This window comes from Pseudonaja textilis, chromosome 11 (assembly GCF_049901715.1).
Source record: "Pseudonaja textilis isolate UNSWEBS1 chromosome 11, rPseTex1.2, whole genome shotgun sequence".
Classification (NCBI taxonomy): domain Eukaryota; kingdom Metazoa; phylum Chordata; class Lepidosauria; order Squamata; family Elapidae; genus Pseudonaja; species Pseudonaja textilis.
In genome coordinates this window covers 12381650-12409522 of record NC_142000.1, presented here as the reverse complement: position 1 = coordinate 12409522, position 27873 = coordinate 12381650, and the positions used below count along the sequence as shown (strand labels likewise).

Below are 27873 nucleotides of genomic sequence, written 5' to 3'. Positions count from 1 at the left end.
ACTGTTGTTCGTTTTCTTTTCCTCCCGCCAGGTAAAAATCCAGCCAGTGGCCAGATACGACTGGGAGCAGAAATATTACTATGGCAACCTCATTGCTGTCTCAAATGCCTATCTGGCTTATGCTATTCGAGGTGAGACATCTCCCATCCTCCCGGGGTCCTTTCTGACGTTATAGGTTGGGCTTCTTTTGCATCTTAATTTTTGTCCAGCGGCCTGTGCTGGACCTTGTTCCATCTCCACCATAGAAAGAGGAATTAGCACTCAACTGCTCCCTTTGACTGGGTGTGTTTTGCCTTTCTTTTCCCAGGTGCCAGCAGTGGCTCGGCCATGGTGCGAGTCCTGAGTGTCAGCACGGCTGAGCGGACGCTTCTGAAAGGCTTCACTGGGGGCGTGGCAGATCTGGCTTTTGCTCACCTCAACTCCAACCAGTTGGCCTGCCTGGATGAAGCTGGCAACCTGTTTGTCTGGTGTCTGTCAATGGAGAACGGAAAAATCCAGTATCTTACTTCAATGCTAAGCATGATGGCAGAGGGTCAGAATATTGGTAGATAAACTAGTTAGTCTGTGGTACAATTTTCAAAGCCAGACTACTACACCAATTTGCGTTATTATGTTACTTAATTCTGTAAGCCAGAACTGGGCATTGAACTTTTGGATTTCAGCATGCAAAATCAGAAGTCTTGATTAAGGTAGGGTTAGAGTCTTGCATTCTAGTCTTCACGTTAAGAATTTTTTCTCAATATTAACTGTTCTGTTTGTGACTTTTACACATCTATAATCTTCACTTCATCGAAACTAGCTAACAATGAAGATAATGAATGCGTTTATCAAACTGAGAAATATAAATACTGGATGCTATAAAAGGAAAATTCAGTTTTGCTGTAATGACAATTATTGATTTTTTTTAAAAAAAGAGCTTTCCTGCCCAGTTTACAAAGCAGTGATGAAAACTTTATGCACTGATTGTTCACATAAACTTTTGTTCGTTTTAAATACAGTATTGCACGGTCCTTAGTGGCCTAATTCACAATACCTCTAAGGAATGAACTATGGTTTATAAACCACAATGACTAGGTTCACACAATGCATTAAACCAATGATTTTGTGGTTTATTAATCTGCTAGGTCAACCACAGTGTAATGTTTGTAGGGACTATTCAAAGTGGAATTAGGTTTTTACTATTGCTAAAAGATGAGGACGAGGTGTTGACAAACTCTAATTCAGTCATGTATTTATTTCCAACACATCTGAGATAGACCAGAAAACCATTAAAATTGAACTTCTGGGAGGCTTTTGTAAAGGGTATGAATCAGAGGTGGTATTCAGTAGGTCCTGGCCGGTTTCGGAGAACCAGCCAATACCACCTCTGACTGGCCCCGCCCCCATCTGTTCTCTGCCTCCCATTGAGTCCCAGCTGATCGGCTGGCTGGGTCTTCTTTGGTTGCCCTGCACAGGAGAATGGAGCTGGAAAGCAGGTTAGTATGGTGGGGAGGGAATGGGGATTTTGCAGTATCCTTCCTCTGCCACGCCCACCAAGCCATGAGCATAGAACCGGTAGTAAAAAAATGTTGAATCCCACCACTGGTATGAATGATGGAGGTCTTCCTTAACTTGGGTGATCAGAGAAGAGATCTTGGTGAATATCAAACGATCTGATGGGACTCCCCTGAACAACTTTCGGAGGATAATATGGTGTCCCTTCATCCCTGATGAGAATGAGGAGAGCTGCGAAGAAGGCAGCCAGACTCTGGCGTTGCTGCATGAAGACAGAGTAAGCATTTCTGTGGCTTCCCTTCTTTCCCTTGGAAATGGTGCTATTTTGGCCTCTCTGCGCAAAGTTGATTTTTTTTAAAAAAGCAATGTTGGGAATACAGGTAGTCCTCGGCATATGTCTAATTATGGAGCCCAAAATTTCTGTTGTTAAATGGTTAAGTATGTTTTGCCACATTTTATAACCTTTCTTGCCACCGTTGTTGAGTGAATCACTACAGTTGTTAAATTATTAATGCGGTTGTTAAGTGGATCCGGCTTCCTTATTGACTCTACTTGTCAGAAGGTCGCAAAAGGGGATCCCATGATTCCAGGACACTGCAACCGTCATAACTATTGAGTCACTTTATTTACTTATTTATTTTTATTTATTTAATTTATACTGCCGCCTATTCGCCCATGGCGACTCGAAGCGGCTCACACAATGTATAAAACATATTTAAAATAAAAAATAAAAACAACAACAACAAAAACTAACAAAAAGTTAAGCATCTGAATGTAAATCACATGACCATGGGGATAATAAGTGTGAAAAACAGTCATAAGTCACGTTTTTCAGTGCCTTTGTAACTTTGAATGGTCACTAAAGGAATGGCTGTAAGTCAAGGTCTGCCTGAGATAGGTAGCATTTATTCTCCACCATTCAGTCAGAATTGAAGAAGCTCCTTGAGTGAAGAGTGAAACGTCTTCAGGCGGAAAAAAAACCAAGAACGTCCAGTTGCCTTTTGAAAAAAAACACCTTTGGGATAACCATGACGTGGATGACTGAGAATCTCCGTAGACATCAACCTGTTGGGATGATTCCTGGTGGAGCTTTAGCATGGTCTTTGTGCTCACTTTTTCCCTTTGTGTTGGCAGGCTGAAGTCTGTGACCTTGACATAATCCGAGCCAACCATAGTTCATGGCCAGTGGAAGTAACCAACATCAAAGAAGGCTACATTGTGGTGAAGGGTCATAGCACGGTAAATATTCAGCCTTTGTCTTGGTGTAGGGGCCTATGCTAGTTTCTATAACCTGTGGTTCGATGGCAGCCGATGCACACAGCAACAGAGTCAGATAGTGGGGAAGAACAGGGACCAGCCAGGGAGTCTAGAGCGGATTTGGTCCTGCATCCGATGCAGAGTTGGGGCCTGGACCATCTGGGAGTGGGGTGCTGCCTCTGGAGCCTTTGGAGTCTGGCAGCAGCAAGGCAGAGGACTTAGGGGAGCCTGTTCCCAGTGTGCATTTGCACAGAGCTGCTAGAAGGCGAGAGCAGCTGAAACAAAAGGGGCGAATTGGAAGTAAGGCTTGGAGGTGATTGCCCCTCCCATAAGGTATAAAAGTCAGGCCAAGATGATGAAACCTTTGCAGGAAGCAAAGTAGTTCGATCGGTTCAGAGTCATCCTTGAAGCTCTTTGTACTTCGGTTGGGTTTTTTTTCTTGTTCATTTGATACTTCTGTTTTTGGCAGCACTTCGCAGAACTGAAAGGTGGGTGCTTATCTTGGGGGATTGTTTGAGATTAATTCCGGCTAGGAATGAAAACAATTCCCAGCATTGCAATAGAATAGGTTTTGTTTTAAAAATAAGTTTGTGCATAATTACGGTTTACAAAGCCTGGGTCAGAACATAACCCTCTGTTCTGTGTGTTTTCATTCATGAACCTCAAGTATTCCTTTTGGCCTTCATTCCAATGGCTGATTACACTAAAAGCAAGATATTCTTTTGCAGTTATTTCTGGTGTTTGCGAGTAATACGCTGGGATGTGAATGAGTTGTGATTGGGGCAAAAAGCAATGAACAGTTTAGATTAAATCTAAATTCAGGATTTTGCAGAAGTGTCTTCCATAATCCAGGATCGATGTCCTCACATTATCTGTTTCAAATCAGGATTTTTTTAGCTTTTGATCCCGACTCCTTTGGATCTACACTGTACTTCTGGATCTTGATCTCATATGATGTTTTCCACCTCCCAATTTGTGTAACTGCTTGTCTATACAACCAGCATGCCACCAGTAGGAACATTATGACTTCTTCAGCCAGGATGTCTGGTTTTTATGAACAAATAGGCCTACCAAATGTCATCAGAAGAGAGGCTATTAAAAAAATAGCCTTGGCCCATGGCCAGCCACATTAGCAGAAAGATGTCTGTTACTGTATTTCACCTGTGCTGCAAAATATAAATAACGGCTATATTTTTACCCCCTGTTCTTTTATAGCGCCTGAGTGAGGGAGCACTTTCTCCTGATGGGACTGTTTTGGCTACAGCAAGCCATGATGGCTACGTCAAATTCTGGCAGATTTACATAGAGGGACAAGATGAACCAAGGTAATTTCAGATGCAGAGAACTATCAGTAAAAGAGAACAAGTGATGACCCAGGAGGATACAAAAACAACAAAGTCACAAAAACAGGTGAAGTCCCTTTAATTCCTTTAACTTGGCTTCAAAGCTCCAATTATCATTGACTGGAGAAAAAATTCCCCCACAAACAGTTGCGAAAAGGAAGAAAGTCCATTCAGACTCAAAATACATATAAATTATAAATAGAAAAAAACAACACAAACCACACTGAAGCAATTAATGAGACAAGGCAGGAGAAGGGCTTGAAGACGTCCACAGATATTGAAGTGCACACACTGGGAAGGATGCCAAAACTCAGATAAGAACTGACAGACTAGAATTATTTCACGCTTTGCTTCCAGCACTGGGCCATGCACAGTTTGTCCTTTTAAACAGTCCTCACAGCTGCAGCCCATGAAGGGGATCAGGGCCTCTTCCTCCCCCGTAGACCACGCCATTCACGTTTCTCCCTTATCCTCTCTTCCCTGCGTGCCCTAGCATGAAGAGGGGATGGGCCTGGGTCTTCCTCTGACTGCCCAGCCGGCTTGTGCCCTTCCCCAGTTTCCTCCACAACCTCCCGAGCCACACTCCCACTCCCTGTCAGCTGTTCCTCCTCTCCCTGGGAGTCAGACTCCCAACGGGCACGACAGAATGTTTATAGCTTAGAGTTGAAATGAGGGGTCCTTGGGGCTCTCTGAGCTTGGTTGTTTTCTTGCAGACGTTTCATTACCCAAACTAGGTAACATCATCAGTGCTAGTAAGAGCAAACTTCATTCCTTACTAGCACTGATGATGTTACTTAGTTTGGGTAATGAAACATCTGCAAGAAAACAACCAAGCTCAGAGAGCGTCAATATTTCTCCTCACAGAGAAAGATGAAAGACGTGTATCTAAAACTTTCCCTGAGTTGTAGAAACATATTTTAATCGTTAGAACTATTAAAAAGTTGATTTGTCAATCACCCTCTACATTGTCACATCACACCAAGTCAAGAAGTGGCTTGTATGGAATTCCCTTCATGTGGACCTAGCCACAGATTACACATCTTAACGGGTAAAGTGAACATCGCCATTAGATCATCTTCAGAAATGCATGTGTCAGGCTGAGCTCCATTCAAAATCCAAGAAAGAGACCATTAGATCCCCTTGTTAATAGAGAAAAGGACTTTTACTAGAAATCAAGTGGTAGCATCAAAAGAATTCAAGATCTGAGATATTAGACGTGAAAATCACATATACAGAGTATGGCAACGTTCCCACCCACAATAGTTCAAACAGTCCATCCGATCTGAGATGCGTATAATGTCATATGGGGCATCTTCAAGTGGTGATGCATACATCTGGCCGTTGACCTTGGCCTGGTTAGATAAAATGCTGCAACTATGCAGTAAGCAATTAAGCATAAGACAATAAAGTTTTCCCCAAGTTTTACAGTTTATCTCTAAAGCCTCCAGCACACTTTCCCTCTCCCACGCACAAAGCCCAATTGATCCTCCCTCCCCCCGTTACTATGGCAGCCGGAAAGACAAGCAGAAGAAAAGATTCTCGAAGGCTGACAGCATGTCTAAAACTCACTCTGGCTTGGAATGATGTGTGAATATAACCACGGTTGGTTTCATTTCTTCAGTCGGTGCCTCCATGAATGGAAACCTCACGAGGGCAGGCCTCTTTCCTGTTTGCTCTTCTGTGACAACCATAAGAAACAAGACCCAGAGTAAGTGGTGATCCTGGTCTCTACGAAGCGGGTAAGGGACCCTTTGCCAGTGGGAAGAAAATAGTTGCCCCCACACACGTAGCTGCCTCCCTCACATTGCATTCTTAAGAAAAGTCCTGCAGTTGTGAGATTGGGCTGCAGGTAAAAGAGCAAGGACCCTCAAAAGTGAGTTGTGGCAGAGCAGTATTGTCTCTCTGCTGTAACGTGTCCTGTCAAAGCTGTGCGTTTAGGTGGATACTTGACGGAAGAGATCCCTTTCTCTTTGTAATTAGCAAAACTTCCTGGAATACCTGAGATTTCCACTTGCGGGAAAGATCTTTATCTTCCCAAGCTTTACTCCAAACCTTGCTAAAGTTACGAGCGACAATATTCATTTACTAGGGCTGGAGGAGGTTTTCTATTTTCCCTGTCGCAAGGCACATTTTCTTAACAGCGGCCTTTTTGTGGGCTGAGTCCGTTTTCTTCTCATCCATTCATTTATTCAGGGTTCCTTTTTGGAGGTTTCTCATCACTGGAGCAGATCAGAATCAAGAGCTGAAAATGTGGTGCACCGTCTCATGGACCTGCCTCCAGACTATTCAGTAAGCGTTCCTGTCGCTGACATTCCTTTATTTGTGGGGGGACGGGATGAGGAGTCAGATCTCCAAGAAAAAGAAGAGAAATAAGTCGGTTCACAAGTGTGTCATGACCACTCTTTGCCTTCCGTCAATTTCAGGTTTTCTCCAGATATATTTAGCTCTGTGAGCGTCCCTCCCAGTCTGAAGGTCTGCCTGGATCTGTCAGCCGAGTACCTAATTTTGAGTGATGTGCAAAGAAAGGTTCAAATTTTATGTTATTTATTATTAAATTTATTCGCCACTCATCTCACTGTCCTGCAGAACAGATGGCTGTGGGATACAAAGACTTCTATTCGCTGATGATCTGTTGAAACTAAATTTGTATATCAGTGGTTGCATGACCTCTGTAGATGCCATCTGAGGGAGGGAGGAAGGAAGGAAAAGGAAGGAAGGAAGGACATCTTGATTTATTCCCAAGAGTTAACGCAACTCACTGGTAAAAGGCATACTTTTTATGCTAACTTGGTTTAATTGCCTGCCTGATGTCCCAGTGGTTTACCTACTCTGGTGGCACAGTAATTAAAGGGCAGTATTGCAGGCAAACTGCCCGCAGTTTGCAGTTCTATCTTGGAAGGTTGACTCGGCCTTCCATCCTTCCGAGGTGGGTAAAAATGAGGACCCAGATTGTTGGGGGAAATAGGCTACTCTCTAAATCACTTATAGAGGGCTGTAAAGCACTGTGAAGCGGCATAGAAGTCTAGTGCTAATGCTGTTGCCCTTCCATCCATCCAACCATTCATGATGAGCAGTAGTTAGAATGCAGTATTTGCAGGTTAACTGCCGATTGCCAGCAGTTCAATCCTGACTGGCTCAAGGTTGACTCAGCCTTCCATCTTTTCGAGATTTGGTAAAATGAGATTGTTGGGGGCAAGAGGCTGACTCTGTAAACCGCTTAAAGAGAGGCCTGTAAAGGACTGTGAAGCGGTATGTAAGTCTTAAGTGCTTTTTCTATTGCTGTTGCTACCTAACTGGACTGAGGAGAACAATCAACTTTTCTCCTCCTCTGCTGGGCTTTACCTGCTTCCTGAGCCAAGGTGAGACAATGCCTCTTCTTGCAGCCTCTGATGCGACGGATTATCTTTCACAGGTCTTATACGTGATGGAGCTTGTCCAGAACCAAGAAGAGGGCAAAGCTTATTTCAGCTCCATCTCAGAGTTCCTGTTGACTCACCCAGTCCTGAGCTTCGGCATCCAAATGGTCAGCCGCTGCCGACTGAGGCACACCGAAGTCCTCTCAGCAGAAGAGGAGAGTGATGGCATCAGTGCTGGTAAGTAAGCGATGGATGCCTCTTCCCTGAGATGAAGAAGCCCAGGAGACAACATTTCTGGACACAAGAGAAGGGCAGGAACAAAACGAAGGCCTCTCTCATTCAATTGTCCACTGGCACGTTGGCCAACCAGACTCCCAAGTAGATGCTCACCTTCTCCACGGGTTCTCCAGACACTGATCTTCTTGCATCGTCTTGGTAGACCATCACTAACCTCCGTCAGTTTGGAAAAAAATCACCCTTTTTTTAGATTGTCCATTTCCAGCAGCAAAATCTTCACAGCGTGGAGCTAAATGGACTTTTTTAGTCCTAAATTCCTCGCCTGTTAACGTTCGGATCATCTTAAATGATGCTTTAGCATTTTGGTAGAGGAGAAAAGGACATCTCCGCTCCCGAGTTCCTTCAGACCGTGTGTCATTTGATTTATTTCTGTCGTGTTCCTCTGCTTCCATTGTCTTTTTTTCTTTTAAAGTAATTTGTGGATTGATAAACCATGATTTCATCATTGCGTTTACATGAGAGAGAGAGAGAGAGAGGCAGAGAGAGAGAGAGAGACTAGACTGTCTTGTGCCTGTATGTATAGAACCTAAACCATCATATTTCAAATGGTAGTTAGCAGAAGATACGACTTGGCACGATATCTGAGCCCAGCCATTGTCTCATTCCCAGCTTTCCAGCTTACTAAAGGAAGTTTTTATCTTTGTAAAACAAGAGGAACTCACCACCACCACCCTAAAACTCAAGGAAAGCTCTTTAACGATTACTAAGAGCTGCTGTGGCTCAGTGGTTAGAGTGCAGTACTGCAGGCTACTTCTGCTGACTGCCGGTTGCCTGCAGTTTGTCAGTTCGAATCTCACTGGCTCAAGGTTGACTCAGCCTTCCCATCCTTCCTAGGTGGGTAAAATGAGGACCCAGCCTGTTGGGGGCAAAGCAAAGGCTTGCATGGCTCTTTAAATTGAGCCCAAAAGGCTCCTAAACTGCTTCTGTTTGAATTTAATGTCTGGGAGATTTCTCTTGTTCTTTTGCGGCTTTGGCTGGCTCTAGTGGTGATAAGATGGAGCGATTCATTTCCTTCCCTCTGCTTCTTCCTTTTTTCAGAAGGCGCTCAAGGTTCAGGTACTACAGGATCGGCCGCAGGGGTGCTGATCAAACTCTTCTGTGTCCACACCAAGTAAGTTATTTTCAGTGTTTCTCTCTTCCCTCTCATTTTTTATGTCCTCCATGCTATCTGGAATGAAAGTTGAGGTACTGATGTGAGGGCATCACTAGCTTTGCACAGTGCGGATTTAAGTGGAATGAGTGCCTCCGTGGAGCCAGGCGAAGTGTGTAAACTGAAGTCATTTGCCTAAATGTTTCAGGGCCCTTCAGGATGTACAGATAAGGTTCCAGCCCCTCCATAGTCCAGATATGGTCACTCCAGCCCCTCCCCATGGTTCCCGTGAAGACTTTGGTGAGTCCTTTTGTCCAGATAAAGTCTGGGCAGAGCCTGGAATGGAAGAGCTTTCTGTTGTTTCTTGCTTGCTGTTTATAAAAGATGTACAATTTTTTTTAAAAAAATCAGAAATTTAGTGACTGGAGTAAATTATCTAGATACGTGCATTTGTATTTTTTTTTATATAAATTGGTTTGCAAGTTTGGATTTATAGTATAGTATAGTTTGGATCTATAGTATAGATTTATAGTATGACTTCCTTCTTTCCATCCTTCCTTCCTTCCTTCCATCCATCCATCCATCCATCCTTCCTTCTTCCCTCCCTCCTTCCCCCCCTCTCTCTCACCCTTCTTTTTTCTAAAAAAAATTGTACATAATTACCAAAATAATGTTTGCACTTTTAAAAAAAGCTTTGTTTTTTTAAAAAAAGAGGACAATCCCAGCTATTTAAACATACAAACTAAAAAGGAAAAGGAAAAATGTACTTAATATTTTAAAATTATCAATAGAACACTAGTACTATATGTTCGGTACAAAACATTATTGCAGAATGTCACAAAATCTTTGCCGTAGTAACATATAGGTTATAGAGAGGAGGGTTAGAGGAAAGAGACTGTTTTTCCAATCATGGATATGTGTTGAAGTCCTATTTGAGATTTTTTTTTCTGTTTGCAAAATCTTTAGGATGGGTAGGTCTTCCCCTCAACTTATTCACACTTAACTGAAAGTAAGTCCCATTTCTTTCCCTCTTCGCATACCTTTTGCGTAGAAGCAGAAATGGCCAGAGCCTAAGGGGGTTGAGTCAAGAGAGGACTCAGTTTAGAATCATTACATATCCACAAATGCTCCTAGTACACCATCACTGAATTCCATCAGCTCATTTGTAGCACCAATTTAGTGCTGATAGTTAGTTGACTAGATTCTTCGGATAGGCTTGAGCAATAAATCTTCTGAAGTGGGATTGAACTTAATTCTTGGCGCCTGACACCATTGTGTTAATCTTCTCCTTTTGTGTCCTGCAGCGTTCCCTGATCACCTGGCCGACATAGGCATGGAAGGGCGGGGCTCTGAGAAGGGATCCATCCACGGCTCCCAGCCGGACTTGCGACGCATTTCGGAACTATCTGTGCCCGTCGACTTCCTCCCTCCATCGAATGACACCAAACCCAAACTTATGACTCCAGACGCGTTCATGACTCCCAGCACTTCTCTGCAGCAGGTATCTCCTTCAGAATAGAAGAGGCACCTGGCCTTCTACTCCTTGACTGGACGTGAGACCAGTTGTCCTTGCTCTCTTCATTCGTGCAAAACACAGAAGCAAATCAGAGATTATATTCAAGTTTCAATCAATCATTTCCCAGTCGCTAACACAGGGGTGTCAAACTCAATTTCATTGAGGGCTGCATCAGGGTCGTGTTTGACATGGGGGGGCTGGTGTGGGCGTGGCCAACTCGACGTCACTCGTGTTGGGGGTGCCTGTGATGGCCCGATTGCTCTGCCAGCAAAAATGGGCTCCCGAACTCCGTTTCTGGCTGCGATGGTCTCCTGCAGTGCTCTGCCAGTGAAAACAGAGCCGGGGAGGCTCACATGTAGCCCTCCTGAGCTCCATTTTTGCTGGCAGAGGCACCATGGACCGCTCCTTCACTGTTTCCAGGGCGGCCCCACAGGCCATATCTAAGCCCGGGCCTTGAGTTTGACACCCCTACGCTAACAGTTCAAAGAAAAGTTTCAGCTTTGGAAGCCATACTGAGACCAGATGCTTCCATGCTGCCACATTTCAAGCCTGAGAAAATGGGGGGGGATTTCTTGGAGTGTATGCGGTTAGACATAATAACATTCTTTTTTCTAAGTCAAGGTCATGTTGTTCTGCGCATAAGTGAGGGAAAGTCTCAAGTTGGGACGGATGGCGATTGGGGCATGTGATGGGATGATGGGTGCAGGGGGTGGATTTGTAGGCTTTAATTATTGCAAGGAAGCCCGGGACTTTCAGATTCCCCAGATGTGTCAGTTTATTATCCAATTAAAACAGAACTTTTGAGAAGACCTCTGTCTTGGAGTTATTGGTTGGACTGGAGGTTTTCTGGACCGCTGGCAAAAAGATGCTGTTGAGGCATGGAAGGGCTCTGTTGGGCAAAAGGAATGGCACTCTTATTAAGAAGCTTTTTGAAGAGTGAATTAACCGGTGCTTAAGGCAGAAAATTCTAGTTTGTTTCAAATCCTATGCATTGTCCATTTTAAATGTTCAAAGCCAGCATTCGTTCTAAGATTCTTAGTTTAGATTGGAGCTTGTGAATCCCTGGGAAGTCAAAAAAAAGGCAAACATAAAGCGCAGTAGCACTTCAGCTGACTAAACTATTTTTGTCGGCACCCAAAATCTACGCCCCCTAAGTACAATCCAAAGATCTAGTTCTGTATGATTGGTTCCCTCCCTGTTGCATCCAAATAACACTCTCTCTCATCTGTACCAGATCACGGGGTCTCCCGGAAGTAGCATTAGTTCCCTCACTGCTGTGACGACCATAAGTAGTACTTCGGTTGGCGACCCCCCACTTCCCAGGTAAGTCTCAATCGTGGGTGGAAATACAACTATGATTTCAGTTAAGGAAGAGGATTGAGCCCAGCTCAGCAGTGGGTGGCCTTCATAGGACTCTGGGTGCATTGTATTGTGTTTCTTATTTCTTCCCTTTTTGTCACTGGGAGTTGGCCAGACTCAGTATCAAGAAAGACTTCTAGCTGTACAATTTGGAATGAACACCCTTTGAATGGTGTTGAGAGTAGGAATGGATTTCCAGAGGAGGGAAAAATTGCATCAGCAAGACTCAAGTGACCCTGAGGACACAGATAAACCTCCAAGGGCTTCAACGACCCTCCAAAAGGATGCAAATAACCAGCTGTCTGCAAGGGATATAAATCTTTCCATTCCCCACCATCCATCCATCCACCATCAGTAGAACAACGACCGATGACCCCCTTTGACCCATCCACAGTAGAAAGTGTCCTCGCATATTGCATTATGGTGTGGTATGCTGGCTTGACAGCCGTGGATAGAAAGACATTACAGAGGGTGGTGAGCACAGCACAAAACATTGTGGGCTGTTCCCTGATACCACTAGATGACCTTGCTAAGGCCCTCTGTCTTAGAAGAGTGGGGAGAATTCTCAGGGACGACTCACACCTCGGTCAGCACTTCTTCACTCTCCTACCATCGTGTTGGACAGTGATGGCTAACCTTTTTGGGCTCCTGTGCCAAAAATTGTGCTGCGCTTACATGCTCACGTGCCAGCACCCAGAAGGTAATACGCATGCCCCCTATGCATGCGCGTGCAATCCCCCCGCTCCCTGCCGTCCCCTTACCTGCACTGCACCTCACAGCTGATTTTCGGCCGGTTTGAGGCCTTTTTTGGCCTTCCAAAGGCTTGAAGGCTTCTGCAAGATTTGTAGGCTGAAAACTACCACTGTTTCATCACTTCCTGTTTTTCTGAAAATACCGGAAGTGGTGAAACGGTGCTACTTTTCGGCCTACAAAGCTTGCAGAAGCCTTCCTCAAGCCTTTGGGAGCTGAAAAAGTCCTCAAACCGGCCGAAAATCAGCTGTGAGGCGCACACATGTGCAGTGAGGTATGTTTGCCTGCCGCTCACGTGCTGGCACAAATGGTTCCGCGTGCCACCTGTGGCACATGTGCCATAGGTTCACCCTCGCGGGTATAGGAGATAGCCAGCCATACCAACAGGCTGAAGAACCGTTTCTACCCGTGGGCTGTCAGACTCCTGAATGGAAAATAACTTCACGTCAACATAGTATGACAGACTTGCGGGGCCGGCGCATTGTGCAACAAGGTCACATAGTGTAATAAGATTGGGACTGGGTTAGAGACTTCTGTCCTCACTGTGAGTTGTGTTGGCGGGGTGAGTGTACGAAAGGAGGCTCAGCCAATCTCATTGTACACATGTTGTACTCTGACAATAAAGGTAATAATAAGATCCTGTCAGAGCTGAAGAAGCTTCTTGGAGGAGAAGCGAAACGTCTTCAAAAGAAAAACTAACAAACAAGGAAGTCCAGTTGCCTCCTGAAAAAGCACCTTTATTAAGAAAGTAAAATGCACAGACAAATGTAACCGTCAGATACAGTTACTCCTTGACTTACAGCCACTCATTTAGTGACTGTTCAAAGTTGCAACGGAAAAAGTAACAGATGGCTGGTTTTCACAGTTGCGGCCATTGCAACATCCTTACAGTCAGGTGACCAAAATTTGGACACTTGGCAACTGTCATGTATTTATGACAGTCATTAAGGAGGTGTCTGGTTCACTTAATGACCATATGAGCCATTTAAAAACTGCAGTGATTCACTTAACAACCCCGGCAAAAAGGGTCGTAAAAGAGGGCAAATTCACTTACCTGCCTTGTAGCAACAGGAATTTGGGGCTTCGTTGTGGTTGTAAGTTCAGGACTACCTGTATTACATTTGGCGATGCTCGGCCTGGCTATCAAATGCCAGGGTTGTCCTTTTCCTTGGGCAGAGCTGGGGGTTTCTAGATTGCTTCTGACGGGAGGAGATGGAAGGATCTGTTGACTCTGGTCTTCCTCTCTCTTTCTGCCTCCGCCAGGCCATCGGAGGACATGTCCCTAAGCCCAAAGATGCAGCTTGATGCCAACCTCACCCTGAGTGGCAGCGGTGGGAGTCTCCAGGCGAGCCCACGGAATCATTCGGTCCTGCTCCCTGGCCTTCCCGACAAACTGACCCCAAAGGTCCCCATTCCGGTAAGGTAGATTCTTCTGGAGACCATTGCGATTCTTCTCGACTCCCCGCTATACCAAGGGACTTCAAGCTTGGCGAGTTTAAGATTTGGGGACTTCAACTCCCAGGATTCCTGAGCTGACATGACTGGAGGAGGAATTCTGGGAGGTGAAGTCCGCAAGCCTTAAAGCTGTCAAGTTGGAAGACCCTTGCCCTACCCCTTCCTTGCAACATCCATGCCTTTACTTGTCCAAGCTGTCTGCCCTGTTGATTTCCAATAACCCTTTCTCACTCGGGGGTGTCAGACTCAAGGCCTGGAGGCCAGATCCAGCCCAGGGGATGCTCAGAGGTTGTTCTGACCAAGGCTTATTGAGACGCTAACAAACACACCTTAGTCCCCAAACCCTTTTTTCTTTATTTCAACAACTGAATTTTAGTCATTCACAGCCCGTAATGAGTCTCCAACAGTTTGTAAATAGTCCCAATGGAAGTCTGCCAAAATCCCTCAGGATAAGTCTGATAAGCACGCACCTTTATCTTCCTTGAAATGCTGCCAATGACTAAACGACTAATTTCCAATTAGTTATACAAGGCCAAAATGGAACACAAATTCAACACCGAGCTTCAGGTTTCAAACCGACGAGTCCAAACAAAGTTGCTTCCTGCAAAGATTCCTGTCCCTTTGCTCCTCCTTTTATGTCTTATGGGAGGGCCAATCACCTCCAAGCCTTACTCCCGAGTCGCCCCTGGTATAAGGTATGCTACAAGAGGATCAACTTCTTTCGTTTTTCCTCTCAAGGTTTCCCCGGGGAACCCTCCTCCTTTGGCCCTGGAGCAAGAGGAAGTGGAGCCTCTGGTGGTACCCCAGTCCTCGCCCACTCGTGAGCGCTCCCCAGATGTCATCTCTTCCGCCTCGACTGCCATGTCCCAGGACATCCCTGAAATCGCCTCAGAGACCCTGCAGCGCAGCTTCAGCGCAGCCCCATCTGGCCTCCCGGTAGAAATTCTGGACTCCAACCATCACACGGACAGCATGGCTTCGGCGGCCTCCGCTCTCCACTTGCTTTCCCCACGCAACCGCCACAGCTCGGAGCCCAGCCATCACTCCTTGGACATGGCCCCCAACGAGGTGGACATGCTGACCACCCCCTCACTGCTGGAGGCGGCCTTACCTCAGGAAAACGTGGCATTGGATAGTGGAGTGAGTCAGCCGTGGCCGGCTGCTCCTGACATCACCAGGGAGACCAGGAACAGCATGGCGGGCAGGTAAGGACCGTTTCCATCACTCTTCCCTGGGGCCCAGGGTGGACCATCCCTTAGTGCACGGGTCTCCAACCTGGGCGACTTTATGATTTGTGGAGCTGGCTGAGGAATTCTGGGAATTGAAGTCCCGAAGCTTTAAAGTTGTCCAAGTTGGAGACTCCTGCCTTAGTTGGTTCTTGTGGTCACTGCAAAATAAAAAAAGAGTGCGGGAATATCCAGTCGTCTTCTCTGTGGAAGAACACGGGAATCTACCTTAGAAAAATCAAAAGGATGATTAAACTTTAAGAACAGATGCTTCAGGTTCTCTTTTCCTCCTTCCCATCATCCTTCATGGTTATGCTGTGTCCTGAAAACAGGTGTCAGCTTTGGAAGCCATACTGGAATTAAATGCCAGTTTTTGGCAAAAACATCGTCAATCATAGCAACAGAATGCTGCAAACGGCAATAAACTGAATGCCGAGTGCCCAAAATACAGTCACATGACCCTGGTAGGGACGGCCATCATAACTTCAGAACCAGGTGGTAAATACCTTTTGGTTGTAACTTGGGTCCGTTGTGAATTGAGGATTAGCTGGGCTTCCTATATTATGACCTCCAGTCCAGCGCTATTTTTCCTCATCCTCCCAGCTCTTTAAACAGCCCCGTTGTCCAAGATAGGCTACTAAAGCCTGTCCCAAAGGTGCTTTTTCAGGAGGCAACTAGACTTTCTTGTTTTTTCTTTTGAAGATATTTCACTTTTGATCCAAAAAGCTTCTTCAGCTCTGACTGGATGGTGGGGAATGGAAGGATTTATATTATCCGCTATCTTGTCAGAGCTGAAGAAGCTTCTTTGGATGAGAAGCAAAACGTCTTCAAAAGAAAAAACAAAAACAAAGAAAGTCCAGTTGCCTCCTTGAAAAAGGACCTTTGGGACAACCATGACCTGGATGACGGAGAACCTCTACAGACTTTTACTAAAGCCTGTGTTTGGGATGAGTCTGAAATAAAATTAGAATGCCGTGGAGCAGTGGTGGCTAACCTTTTTGGGTTCCTGTGCCAAAAATTGTGTATGCACTTTCATGCTCGCACTCACGTGCCAGCATCCAGAAGGCAATGTGCAACCCCCCCACGTCCCCTACGCATGCACGTGCAACCCACCCACCCGCCGCTGCCCCCTTACCTGCCATGCACCTCACAGCGGATTTTCAGCCGGTTTGAGGCCTTTTTCGGCCTTCCAAAGGCTTGAGGAAAGCTTCTGCAGGCTTCTGCAAGCTTTGCAGGCCGAAAACTAGCCCCATTTCATCACTTCCGGTTTTTCTGAAAATACCGGAAGTGACAAAACGGGGCTAGTTTTCAGCCTACAAAGCTTGCGGAAGCCTTCCTCAAACCTTTGGAAGGCCGAAAAAGGCTTCAAACCGGCCTAAAATCAGCGGTGAGGCACATGCATGCGCAGTGAGGTAAGTCTGCCTGCAGGTCGCGTGTCAGCACAAATGGCTCTGCGTGCCACAGATTCGCCATCATGGCTGTAGAGCATTTTCAGCTAGGAAGGAAAACTCCACTAGTTTCTGTGTGCTTGAGTGCTTAAACCTTTGGTGCAGAAATGGATAAGACAGAACGTATTTGGGTTTGATGCAACTCCTGTCCCCTGTTTCATTTTCCCATGCAGCCCCAGGAATGAAGTGGAAGAGAAGCATAAGAGCTCCTGTCACAGGCACACCTACCGCTTGCTGCAACATGACAGCCAAGATGCCAGCGCTGAGCAGAGGTATGGGCTGCATGACGTCCTCTGTCCCTCCCTCGAAGCTTCTAGCACAGCAAGGCAAACGAATTTGGGGAAAGTGCCACCTAGTCTTAAATCCCAGAAGTAGGAAACATGGTCGTCGAAACTCAGATCATTTTCTTCCTCCGGCATCTTAAGAAAAAGAGACTGGGCTTTGATTCTCAGGGGAATGAGCATTTTAAAGGTTCTTGCAATAAGCAAATTACTTCTGATCCGGAGAGGAAGAGTTAGCACATTAGGCGATGTTTGATCGGAATAACTCAATTCAGTTAGGAATTGAAATCCAACTTAGAAAATGGATCTGTTTCTCTTCGATGTCCCTGTCCAACCATTGGTTGGATTTGACATCTGGAAATCTTGATTTCGGAGATCGGACCAGATCAAATCTCCAAATGATACGTTCACGGGCTCCCGTCCAAGACCACCAACGAATGCAATCTGATAGCGCTTAGAGAAAGATGGACCCTTTGAAACTCAGCAGTTCAGCACTAGCCGCCTTCTTCTTGGCAGTTGCCTGTCAGAGTCAGGCTTGTCAGTAGAAACTGGGATTGCTGGCTAATATAAGGTGGCTCTGGGATTTGGATGGAGAAGTTCTGAATTCCTTCCTGTTCAAATCAATTAAATTGTCAGTATTAGGAAACCAAACACGAAATGCATTTATGACTTCTTCGATGTCGTGCTCTCTTGGTGAAGAACGGGGTGTCCTATTAAGGAAAACTGATCCATCAGCTGCTTCTTTGGATGGCAAAAATAATAGCCTAAATTCACCATTTGATGAAGACCACCTGGTTCCACTGCTGAGCTAAAGTCGATCTGAGACTCCTATTATGATATCCTTTGCCAAACTGCCTTCCTGTTCTCTTCTCCTCTGCAGCGATCACGATGATGAAGTTGCGAGCTTGGCTACCACTTCAGGCGGGTTCACAACCAAAGTGACTGCCCAGCGGCTGCCAGTCAAAGACTGGAAGGCCAAAGTTTCTCCTCGGGCCTCTCCAAAGCTGAAGCGGAAGGGGAAGAAAGACGACAGGTTGGTGTATTTGTTCAGCAGTTGGAAACAGCAGCGTTCCATTTGGCAACCAATCAGAGAGAAAGGCCGAGAGAGAGACATAGATAGGTGGTGGTTGATAGACAGATAGATATGGTAGGCATAGATAGATGGATGGATGGATGGATAGATAGATAGATAGATAGATAGATAGATAGATAGATAGATAGATAGATAGATAGAGACAGAGACAGAGACAGAGACAGACAAACAGAGACAGACAGACAGATAGATAGATATGGTAGGCATGCATAGATAGATAGATAGATAGATAGATAGATAGAGACATAGACACAGACAGACAGACAGACAGACAGACAGACAGACAGACAGATAGATAGATACAGATAGATCCAGACCAGACCGACCATTTCCATAAGCTTTTAGTCTCACATATCTATAGAAATTCTCTGTCATCCAGGTCAGGGGTGTCCCAAAAAGGCTTTTTCAAGAGGCAGGTGGACTTTTCTGTTTTTACTTTGAAGACATTTTGCTTCTCATCCAAGAACAACTTCAGCTCTGACTGGATGGTTGGGGAATGGGGAGTTTTTATACTCCTTGAAGACAGCTGGTCATTTGCCTCCTTTTAGAGGGTCATTGAGGGCGTTTGGAGGTTTCTCTCTGGCCTCAGGGTTATCTAAGTGGTGCAAATGGGTGTGGAGCCTTCTTGGAACGGCTGAAAGGACTGCGCTGTGCTTTCGGATGGATGTTTTCTGCCCTGGCACTGGCTGTTGGGGATGCGTCTCACAATTGTAAGATCGATACCCTCTTTCACCAGGGGGGTCACCATACATGCTTACAGAGCGCCCAATAGCCAAAAGGTGGCATTGTCAACCAAGGAAGTCTCCTGTCGGAATTCTACTTCTCCCATGAGCTTAGAACCGTGCTGGCGAATGTATGGTACATGTACCAGAAGTGGCACACAGAGCCATTACTGCCAGCATGCGAGCCCTCGTAGAAAAGGTCTACTGCCCGCCCACCAGCTATCTGGCGCGCATGCACGGCAATGCACAGGAGACACTCACACATGCGCAAAAGCAGCAGTGCGCATTGCACGTGCATGCACAAAAGCACGCAGCGCAGGTCACGTGCACATGCGCAGGAGGCATGGGGAGGCACATTGCCTTCTGGGTGATGGCACACGAGCATGAGCAGACAAGCGCATGCGCAATTATCGGCACGGGAGCCCAAAAAGTGAGCCTCCACTCGCTTAGAACATTAAAACAGAATGTTTCCCTGTAGTTACTGATTGGAGTATGACACCTTTATGTCTTTTAATTTTTGTCCATTCAACTCTCATTTAAACTTCAATTTATGCTTTTACAATTGCAACATTCAATATAACACACAACTTCCAGTCAAATTCTGCTTGGTACATTCTTAAAATACACACTAAGTTCTTAAAGAGAAAGTATATATATATATAGCAATAATAAATAAAATACTTATTCTATTTCCATTCAGCTCTATCATTATTGTTAGTTATAGTTTTTAACATCTTTAACATTTCTTTTCAATGGGATATCATACTTCCTTAGGAACACTTATAATATTTCCATTTTTTTCATATTTCTTTCATATGAGAAAAGAAAACATGAAATTGAAACAGGACAGACAAAAGTTTAAATACAATGATAAGTAAGATATTGAAACTTAGAAAAAGATATATATAATTGAATTTAGACAGGAATGAGATAATGAAAAGCAAGGTTGAGAAAACTAAGGGAAGGGAAAAATTATTGAGAAAATGTTAAAATAGTAATAAGATATGGAATAGAACACAAGGATGAATATGAAATTGAGTTTGTGTCTGTATGGAGAAGTGATAACCTGGGACCACGCTATTCTCAAAAAAAGATATTTTATTTGTATTATGTCTTGTGAAAACCTAAATAATTTTTTTACAAAAAAAAAAATAACATTAAAGCAGGAATGACACATATTGTATACTAGGAAACCTTCAGGCGCTAGCTAGCTTCTTATCTATTTGTCTAACCATCTATCAGTCTCAAATGCAATATTCAATTCCACCGTTATACTTCAACCTATTTTAAACCATCACTCTCTTATGTGAAGAGTTGTGCTGCCATACCTCCAAGGAGGCACCAGATTGGAAGAATCTTTGTTAAGCTAGGAATTTGTCCTTGGGCTTTTTACATAGGTGCTTCCCTTTATTATTTTTATCGTCCTGGTGTTGAGAAAACAGGTCCTTGACTCGGTTACTGGGGTGAGAAATTATCAGAAGAGGGTTGTTTTCAATTGGGGGAAGAGCCATCTAAATTGAAGTTGTAATTATCCTCCCTTCCAGCGCATCATTTAACAGCTTTTCTTCGGTTGTAGGGATGCGCCACAGTCCCCAAGGTCCTTCGATCAGCAGGTTGGTGCAAACTTTCTATTTATTTTGCAGTTTCTCTTCCCCGTAAGAAGTGCCTTTCTGTTCCTTCCCGCTCCTCCAAAATTGCAGAGGTTTGGAATTGTGGGATGAAGTTAAGTTCTGCAATAATGTCCCTTGTTAATATCCCTAGATATTTTATTGATCACTCGTATCCATGATTATGCTTGTCTTAAGAATTTACAACTTAATAAAGTTACCTTAAGAGCCATGGCGGCACAGTGGTTAGAGTCCAAGACTGCAGGCTACTTCTGCTGACTCCCAGCTGCCAGCAGTTTGGAAATTTGAGTCTCACCAGTTTAAGATTGACTCGGCCTCCCATTCTTCCAAGGTCGATAAAATGAAGAGCCAGATTGTTGGGGGCAAAATGTTGTCTCTGTAAACCGCTTTAGAGAGGGCTGTAAAGCACTGTGAAGCATTATATTAATCTAAGTGCTGTTACTATTGCTTAAGAGTTGATCTGTTCCACCTGATCGCTTCTTCCTATCAAGGGAAAATAAGTCTGTTGGCATAATTGCCTCCCAATCCAGCCTACGTTAAGTCTAGCCATGCTGATGTATTTAAAAGTGGCACAATCAATGTTGAAATCTGTATCGAGGAGGTCAATTAGAACATGGACCTTCCGTGTAGTTCTTCTGATCTTCAGGCCACAGACCTTATTTGAAATAAATCATCCTCATTGAATGACCCCCATAATCTCTTGCGGGGTGGAGGCTGGGGCAACTGAATGGAACCAGAGAGTGTTTTAGTCAGGGGTGGGATTCCATTTTTTTTACTACCGGTTCTGTGGGGTGTGGCTTGGTTGGCATGGCAGGGGAAGGATCCTGCAAAATCTCCAGTCAGAAGTGAGATTTGCCAGTTCTCCAAACTACTCCAAATTTTCGCTACCAGTTCGGGTCAGAACCTGCCGAATACCCACCTCTGGTTTTAGTGGCCGGATGCCCTTCGTATCGCCAGTGTGGAGTTTTGTTTAACAGATGTATTCTCAGTGTGCCCAGAGAGGGAAATACCTGCCTCTACCTAGGATCGAACTTCAAAGCCTCCTGATTGTGAGGGAGGAGCTCCGCCCTCTAGGCCACCACACCACTCCACCTTAATTGAAATAAACGCTTCTTCCCAAATGTTTCTTCCTTTGCGTCATTTATGAATAATTTTTGGGCCTTTCTCCCAAACGACTGTCCACCATGGGTGAGCCCAATTCATTCCCTACGAGAGGGACAAAGTCAGTTGGGTTTCCTCCGAACAAAACAGCAAGATTCCACTGAAAATCACCTCAGGCTGATGTTTTGTCATCTTTTCTCTTCCCCGCACCCCCACCCCGCTTCTAGAGCGCTCCTGAATACCAGGAGGAGCTGATGTCTCTGCTCAGGACGCAGCAAAGGGAGATTGCCGAACTGAGACAAAATCAGACGGAGCTGATGCAAAGGCTCGCCGATCACCTGGATGCCGTCCAGAGCTCGCTCATGGGTCACATCGAGCGGGTGATCGACTCCCAGCAGGAGCAGGAGCGTATCCTCTCAGAGCGGGTCCCATTCCGCACCGTGGGTTTGGGGATCACACTAGTGGCCTTGCGTTCTTGTGGAGTTTCATGTTTCTAACACACACACACACACACACACGTACTTGGCTGGAAGGAAGGGGAGGATGTCCTCTTTGCTTGACATAGTGGTTGTTGTTTTTTTCTACTTGCTGTATTTATACCTCAGAACCAGATACTAAAGGGATTACAGGGGTCGTAAAAAGAAAAGTGCATTCTCTTAAGCAGCTTGACAAATTTGAGAAAGCAGAAAAGGTTAAAACGTCTGTCTGAAATTAATTTCACTGCACCTATTTTTTTAAATTCTATTAATATTTTATAATATAATATAATGTAATATAATATAATTAATGTAATATAATGTAATATAATAATATAATACAATACAATACAATACAATATAATATAATATAATATAATATAATATAATATAATATAATATAATATAATATAATATAATATGAAAAAGAGAAACAATATGAAGAATGTCCTCTTTAGCTAAGTCCGGTTAACAAGGAAGTTTGTATCATTTCTTTTTAGGAAGTTGTCTTCTGTCACATCCAACAACTAACTGGTCCCTCAACCAGTTCTTTATTCTGAGCAATATCATCTCAGGTTTCAGGGGTTTTTTTCCCCCCCACTATCTGCTGCTCAGGCTTTTTAACTTGGCAATATCAGTGGTTTGTAGTCAGTGTGTGAGTTAAAGTCACAGCCAAAGTTTGCCAGCGAAGAAATGCTATCTTCAAGGCAGAGGAACAAAAGATGAAAAGTCAATAAAAATGTGAGAGGATGAGGAGAAAGAATTTGTTATTGTTATTTTTCATCCCGTAACGAAGCTCTCCTAGTTCTCACTGCAAAGCTATCAGCACATATTTCAGCAAGAGGTTTTGTTTGTCAGCCTGTTCGTTGCAGTTATTTATTTAAAGCTGAGAGGGAGTGACTGGGCCAACATTTCCCAGCTGGGCTTAAAAGAATTCCAGAATTTGGGCCCTCAATTCCTAGTTCAGCACTTTAACTACTGTATCAGGGTGGCTCTGAAAAGAAAGAAGAGTCAGAATAGGGAGTTGCACCTTCACAGGCAAACAACTGCTTAGTGGTTTCTTCCTAGTATATTGTAAAAAAAATATTAGCTAGCCATATCAGTCTTGTCAAGCCATTTTTTTCCCTGCAATTTTCTTGACAAGGTTTTTCAAAAGGGGCTTGCCACTGCCTGCTTCCTAGGGCTGAGAGAAAATGGCTGGCTCAGGATCACCCGGGTGGCATTATGCCTAAGAGGGGGGGACTAGAACGTACCACATCCTGGCTTCCAGCCTGATGTCTTGATTGTTATATCAAACTGGCTCTCAAGTCAAACCTTACTAAGTTGTGTATCTGGAGTCTTGCCATTGAGTCCGACCTGGTCGTGGTGACAACTGTGGTTAGAATGTAGTATTGCAGGCTAATTTGATCCAGCTCGATCCTAACCGGATCAAGGTTGACTTGGTCTTCCATCCTTCCAAGATGGGTAGAAGGAGGACCCAGATTGTTGTGGGGGGGGGCATATGCTAACATTGTAAACCGCTTAGAGAGGGCTGCAAAGCATTAAGAAGCAGTATATAAGTCTTTAAGTGCTATTACTGATGCAGTCTTTTGGGATCTCTAGTCCCTGCACCCTTTCGGTGTTCCTTAGCTCTTTGTTTCAGAGCGGAGGCTGGAACAGGCTCTGGCGGAAGGGCAGCAGCGCAGTGGGCAGCTGCAGGAGCACCTCTCCCAGCAGCTCTCCCAGTCCCTCTCTACGGCTGCCTGCAATCGGCTGGAGAGGACCATCCGCGAGGAGATGAAAAAGGCCGTCCCCCTGTGTAAGTTTTCCCCAGCGGGTGGTGAATTGCTTGCAAAGAGTCCTGTGTGGAGAACCTGTTGAAATGGAAGACCGGTCACCCTTAGGCTATTTTCTCTCAAGGCTCTGGATTCTGAGTTGGAAATTCCCCCCCCACCCACACACACAAAAGATGGAGCCTAGTTCAAGGGCATGAGTTCGATTCCAAGGACTTGCCATGAGAAGCGTATGCGATTCTCCTTGATAGCACCCTTTCTTTCTTTCTTTCCTTCCTTCTTTCTTTCTTTCTTTCTTTCTTTCTTTCTTTCTTTCTTTCTTTCTTTCTTTCTTTCTTTCTTTCCTTCCTTCCTTCCTTCCTTCCTTCCTTCCTTCCTTCCTCTCCCTCTTCCTCTTTCTCTCTCCTTCCTATCTATCTATCTATCTATCTATCTATCTATCTATCTATCTATCTTTATATACTATATCTATCTTTATATCTCTATCTCTCTATCTTTATCTCTATCTCTCTATCCCTATCATCCATCTATCTATCTATCTATCTATCTATCTATCTATCTATCTATCTATCTATCTTTTATCTATATTTATATACTATATCTATCTCTCTATCTTTATCTCTATCTCTCTATCCCTATCATATATCTATCTATCTATCTATCTATCTATCTATCTATCTATCTATCTTTTATCTATATTTATATACTATATCTATCTCTATATCTATCTTTATCTCTATCTATCTATCTATCTATCTATCTATCTATCTATCTATCTATCCCTTCCAAGAGAAAAGAATATGAATGCTCACAGTTCATAGATTGATGGACAACAGATATTGTTAAACTCCAATGAATTGTAGCCAACCAGAGCAAGATGAAGGGTGCAGGGAGGCGGTCTCCAATATCTGGAGCTGTATGTGTTGCCTTCCCTCTGTTTTCAGAGGGGGTTCATCTCCAGCCTTTCCTATCGGGTAATTCCCCAAAATAAAGGATTCGGTCTCCTCTTTTGTTTACCAGGTGTATCTAAGAGCTTGGATCCCATCACTGGACAGCTGAGCAGCACTATTGCAAATAAGCTAACAGCCATCGAAGGAACTCTGAAGGAGAACATTGCCAAACTGGTGAAATCGAAGGTGAGAGGAGCTTCCAAGAGGAGATTTCTTTCCAATTCTTTCTGCTATGACAGACACCTGTTTTGGAGCCTGTACCAGCACATTCTGTGCTGGCTGTTCTGTTCAGGTGACACACCTGCTCAGCTTGAAGCTACAGGCAGTCCTCGATTTATGACCACAATTGGGACAAGAATTTCCAATGCTAACCAAGGCAGGTCCTAAATGAGTTGCGCCAAATTTTACGAACTTTTTTTTTTTTTTGCCACTGACTTGTTGACCTGTTTGAAGCCATCAGAACGTTACAAAAAATGAGCCATGGTGGCACAGTGGTTAGAGTGCAGTACTGCAGGCTACTTCTGCTGACTGCCGGCTGCCTGCACTTTGGCAGTTTGAATCTCACCAGGGTCAAGGTTGACTTGGCCTTTCATCCTTCCCAGGTTGGCAAAAAGAAGACCCAGATTGTTGGGGGCAAGAGGCTGACTCTGTAAAACCACTTAGAGAGGGCTGTAAAAGCACTGTGAAACGGTATATAAGTCTAAGGGCTATTGCTATTCCTTTCCTTCCTTCCTTCCTTCCTTCCCTTCCTTCCCTTCCTTCCTTCCTTCCCTTCCTTTCCTTTCCTTTCCCTTTCCTTTCCTTTCCTTTCCTTCCTTCCTTCCTTCCTTCCCTTCCTTCCTTCCTTCCTTCCTTCCTTCCAACCCTTCCTTTCCTTCCTTCCCTTTTTCCTTCCTTCCTTCCTTCCTTCCTTCCTTCCTTCCTTCCTTCCTTCCTTCCTTCCTCCCTCCCTTCCCTTCCTTCCTTCCTTCCTTCCTTCCTTCCCTTCCTTCCTTCCTTCCTTCCTTCCTTCCTTCCTTCCTTCCTTCTTCCCAGTGGTTAGAATGTGGCATTGCGGGCTAACTCTGCCCACTGCTATCAGTTCAATCCTGACTGGCTCAAGGCGGACTCAGCCTTTCATCCTTCTGAGGTCGGCAAAATGAGGACCCAGATGGTTGGAGGCAGTGTGCTGACTCTGCAAAACCGCTTAGAGAGGGCTGTAAAAGCACCGTGAAGTGGTATATAAGTCTAAGGGCTATTGCTGTTGCTACAGATGGCAATCACATGACCCCAGAATGCCACAACCATTGTAAGTAAGTACCTGCCTGATTGTCAAGCACACATAGTTTGATCATGTGTCTCTATGGATGCCGCTCTGGTCACCATTCACTTTTTCCCCCTGCCATCATCACTTCAGACGATCACTCAATAAATGGTTGTAAGTCAAGGACTACCGGCATAAACAGCCTTAAGACAGCAGCAGGATTAGTGCTTCAGCCAAAGAGAGGAGGGGCCCCTTCTTTAGTGACCTCTGTTGCATGGAGACCGTTTTGCTAATCCTGGGGGTTTTTCTGCCTTGTTGGTTTCCAGAACCTTATCGACACCATCGCCCGGGCAGCCACTGATACCTTACAGGTGCCCATGCAGACAGCATTTCGAGAGGCCTTTCAGAGTATAGTTCTACCTGCTTTCGAGAAGAGCTGCCAGTCTATGTTCCAGCAGATCAACGACACCTTCAAGCAAGGCACGCAAGAATGTATGTCGTTTTTAATTGCCCTTCTGTTTCCCAACGGTTTGCTCCCAAACCAGGAAATAGGAGTAACGGTTTACCAAAGCAGGTGAAACAAATGCAAGTTGAACCGTTTGGGGGTTTAAGGTGTAATCTAACAGTGGAACTTCTGCCTTGCGAGGCCGTGTGTGTGTGTGTCTCTCTCTCTCAGCTAATTCTGCTGATGGGAGTATCCAACTGGCCATTATTGAACATCTTCTCACGATGGTGTTCCACAATAATGGAAATTCTCTTCCATTTGGAATAATTTCCATGAGACTCTTTTGAAAGTTTCAAAGAGGTTTTTGTTGTTGTTGTTGTTGTTGTTGTGCACGGCTTGGGTTTAAAGTCCATTTAAAATGTCAGCCTTCCAGCAAAACCAAACTCTGTTCAGAGTATTGCAGCATAAATTCAGCGCCAGAAAAGTAAACACAGATGACTAAGGCTTCATTTAACTTCTTCATAAAAGCATAAAGTAAATTTTACAATACCAGTTGTAGATTTCTCCAACATGGAGCAAACTCAAACAGAAGCAGACATGTTACAGGTTCAGAGCAGAACAGCAGCTCAGCTTTAGCTCAGAAACAGACATCAGTTTCGCTTTAGTTCAGCAGGCAAGGAAGCAAGTTAGTTTCTCTTTCACTTTTGAACTCAGCACGAACAGAGATAAACCACACCCACATTATCTCTTTTAAGTTTCAGCCCTCAATTCAGCTCTCATTGGCTGACCTTGTTACTAAGCTTTATTCCAGTTCATGAATATACTCTGACAAACTCCAGTCAAAAACTGCAAGACAGGCATTTTCTCAAAGTTTCTTTTTATTGGAAAAGTCATACTATTGAGAAACCCCCAATATGAGAGTTCTGGGTTTTCCTTCAATAATTAAAAATCACAAGTCCATCCCCTGCACTCATCATTCCATCACATGCCCCAATCACCATCCATCCCAACTTGAGACATCCCCCCTCAACCAATCCTCATCCAGGTGCAGGAATAACATGACCTTGACTGTAAAGAAGAATGCTATTATGTTAAACTACACAACGCTCCATGAAATCCCCCCTCCCAATTTCCCTAGCACAAGAATGTGGCAGCGTGGAAGCTTCTGGTGCTAACATGGCTTCCAAAGCTGACATCGTGGTTAGTCTTACCGAGCAAGACTCAAAAGAAATCTCCTTGAACAGGATTCCGGTGAGATTTTGAATAAGATGCACTGCTCTGGATTGATACTGATCTCAGAGTTTTCAGGTGAAACCTTCATCAATGGAGATTGCCAATACTTTGGCCAATGTCTCCAGCCTCTCCAGATTGCACTTTTTGGTATGAACAGAAAAACCACAGCAGATTTCCAGGCAAGACATTTGGTGAGGTTCATGTCAATTCATGAATTCCCTATGCCCGTGATAGCGAACCGATGGCATGCGTGCGACAGGTAGCACATAGAGCCATTTGTGCCGGCATGCGACCTGCGGGCAAACTTACCTCACTGCGAATGCGTGTGCCTCACAGCT

The 27873-nt window shown here is 44.6% G+C and overlaps 1 protein-coding gene across 1 annotated transcript in view; it reads left to right on the top strand.

Annotated features, from left to right (window-relative positions):
• The window catches only part of EDC4 (enhancer of mRNA decapping 4), a 39241-nt gene that overhangs the window by 4972 nt on the left and 6396 nt on the right, over positions 1-27873 (top strand). The window contains exons 4-25 of the mRNA XM_087940599.1: positions 32-131; positions 308-497; positions 1624-1771; positions 2629-2733; positions 3967-4076; positions 5716-5802; positions 6288-6383; positions 6518-6620; positions 7507-7687; positions 8786-8858; positions 9046-9137; positions 10142-10338; positions 11588-11676; positions 13726-13879; positions 14656-15122; positions 16765-16863; positions 17753-17905; positions 20264-20300; positions 21644-21824; positions 23535-23690; positions 24685-24800; positions 26184-26349. Of these exons, the coding sequence (XP_087796725.1) occupies positions 32-131; positions 308-497; positions 1624-1771; positions 2629-2733; positions 3967-4076; positions 5716-5802; positions 6288-6383; positions 6518-6620; positions 7507-7687; positions 8786-8858; positions 9046-9137; positions 10142-10338; positions 11588-11676; positions 13726-13879; positions 14656-15122; positions 16765-16863; positions 17753-17905; positions 20264-20300; positions 21644-21824; positions 23535-23690; positions 24685-24800; positions 26184-26349 (3100 nt within the window). The remainder of the gene's footprint in view (positions 1-31; positions 132-307; positions 498-1623; positions 1772-2628; positions 2734-3966; positions 4077-5715; positions 5803-6287; positions 6384-6517; positions 6621-7506; positions 7688-8785; positions 8859-9045; positions 9138-10141; positions 10339-11587; positions 11677-13725; positions 13880-14655; positions 15123-16764; positions 16864-17752; positions 17906-20263; positions 20301-21643; positions 21825-23534; positions 23691-24684; positions 24801-26183; positions 26350-27873) is intronic.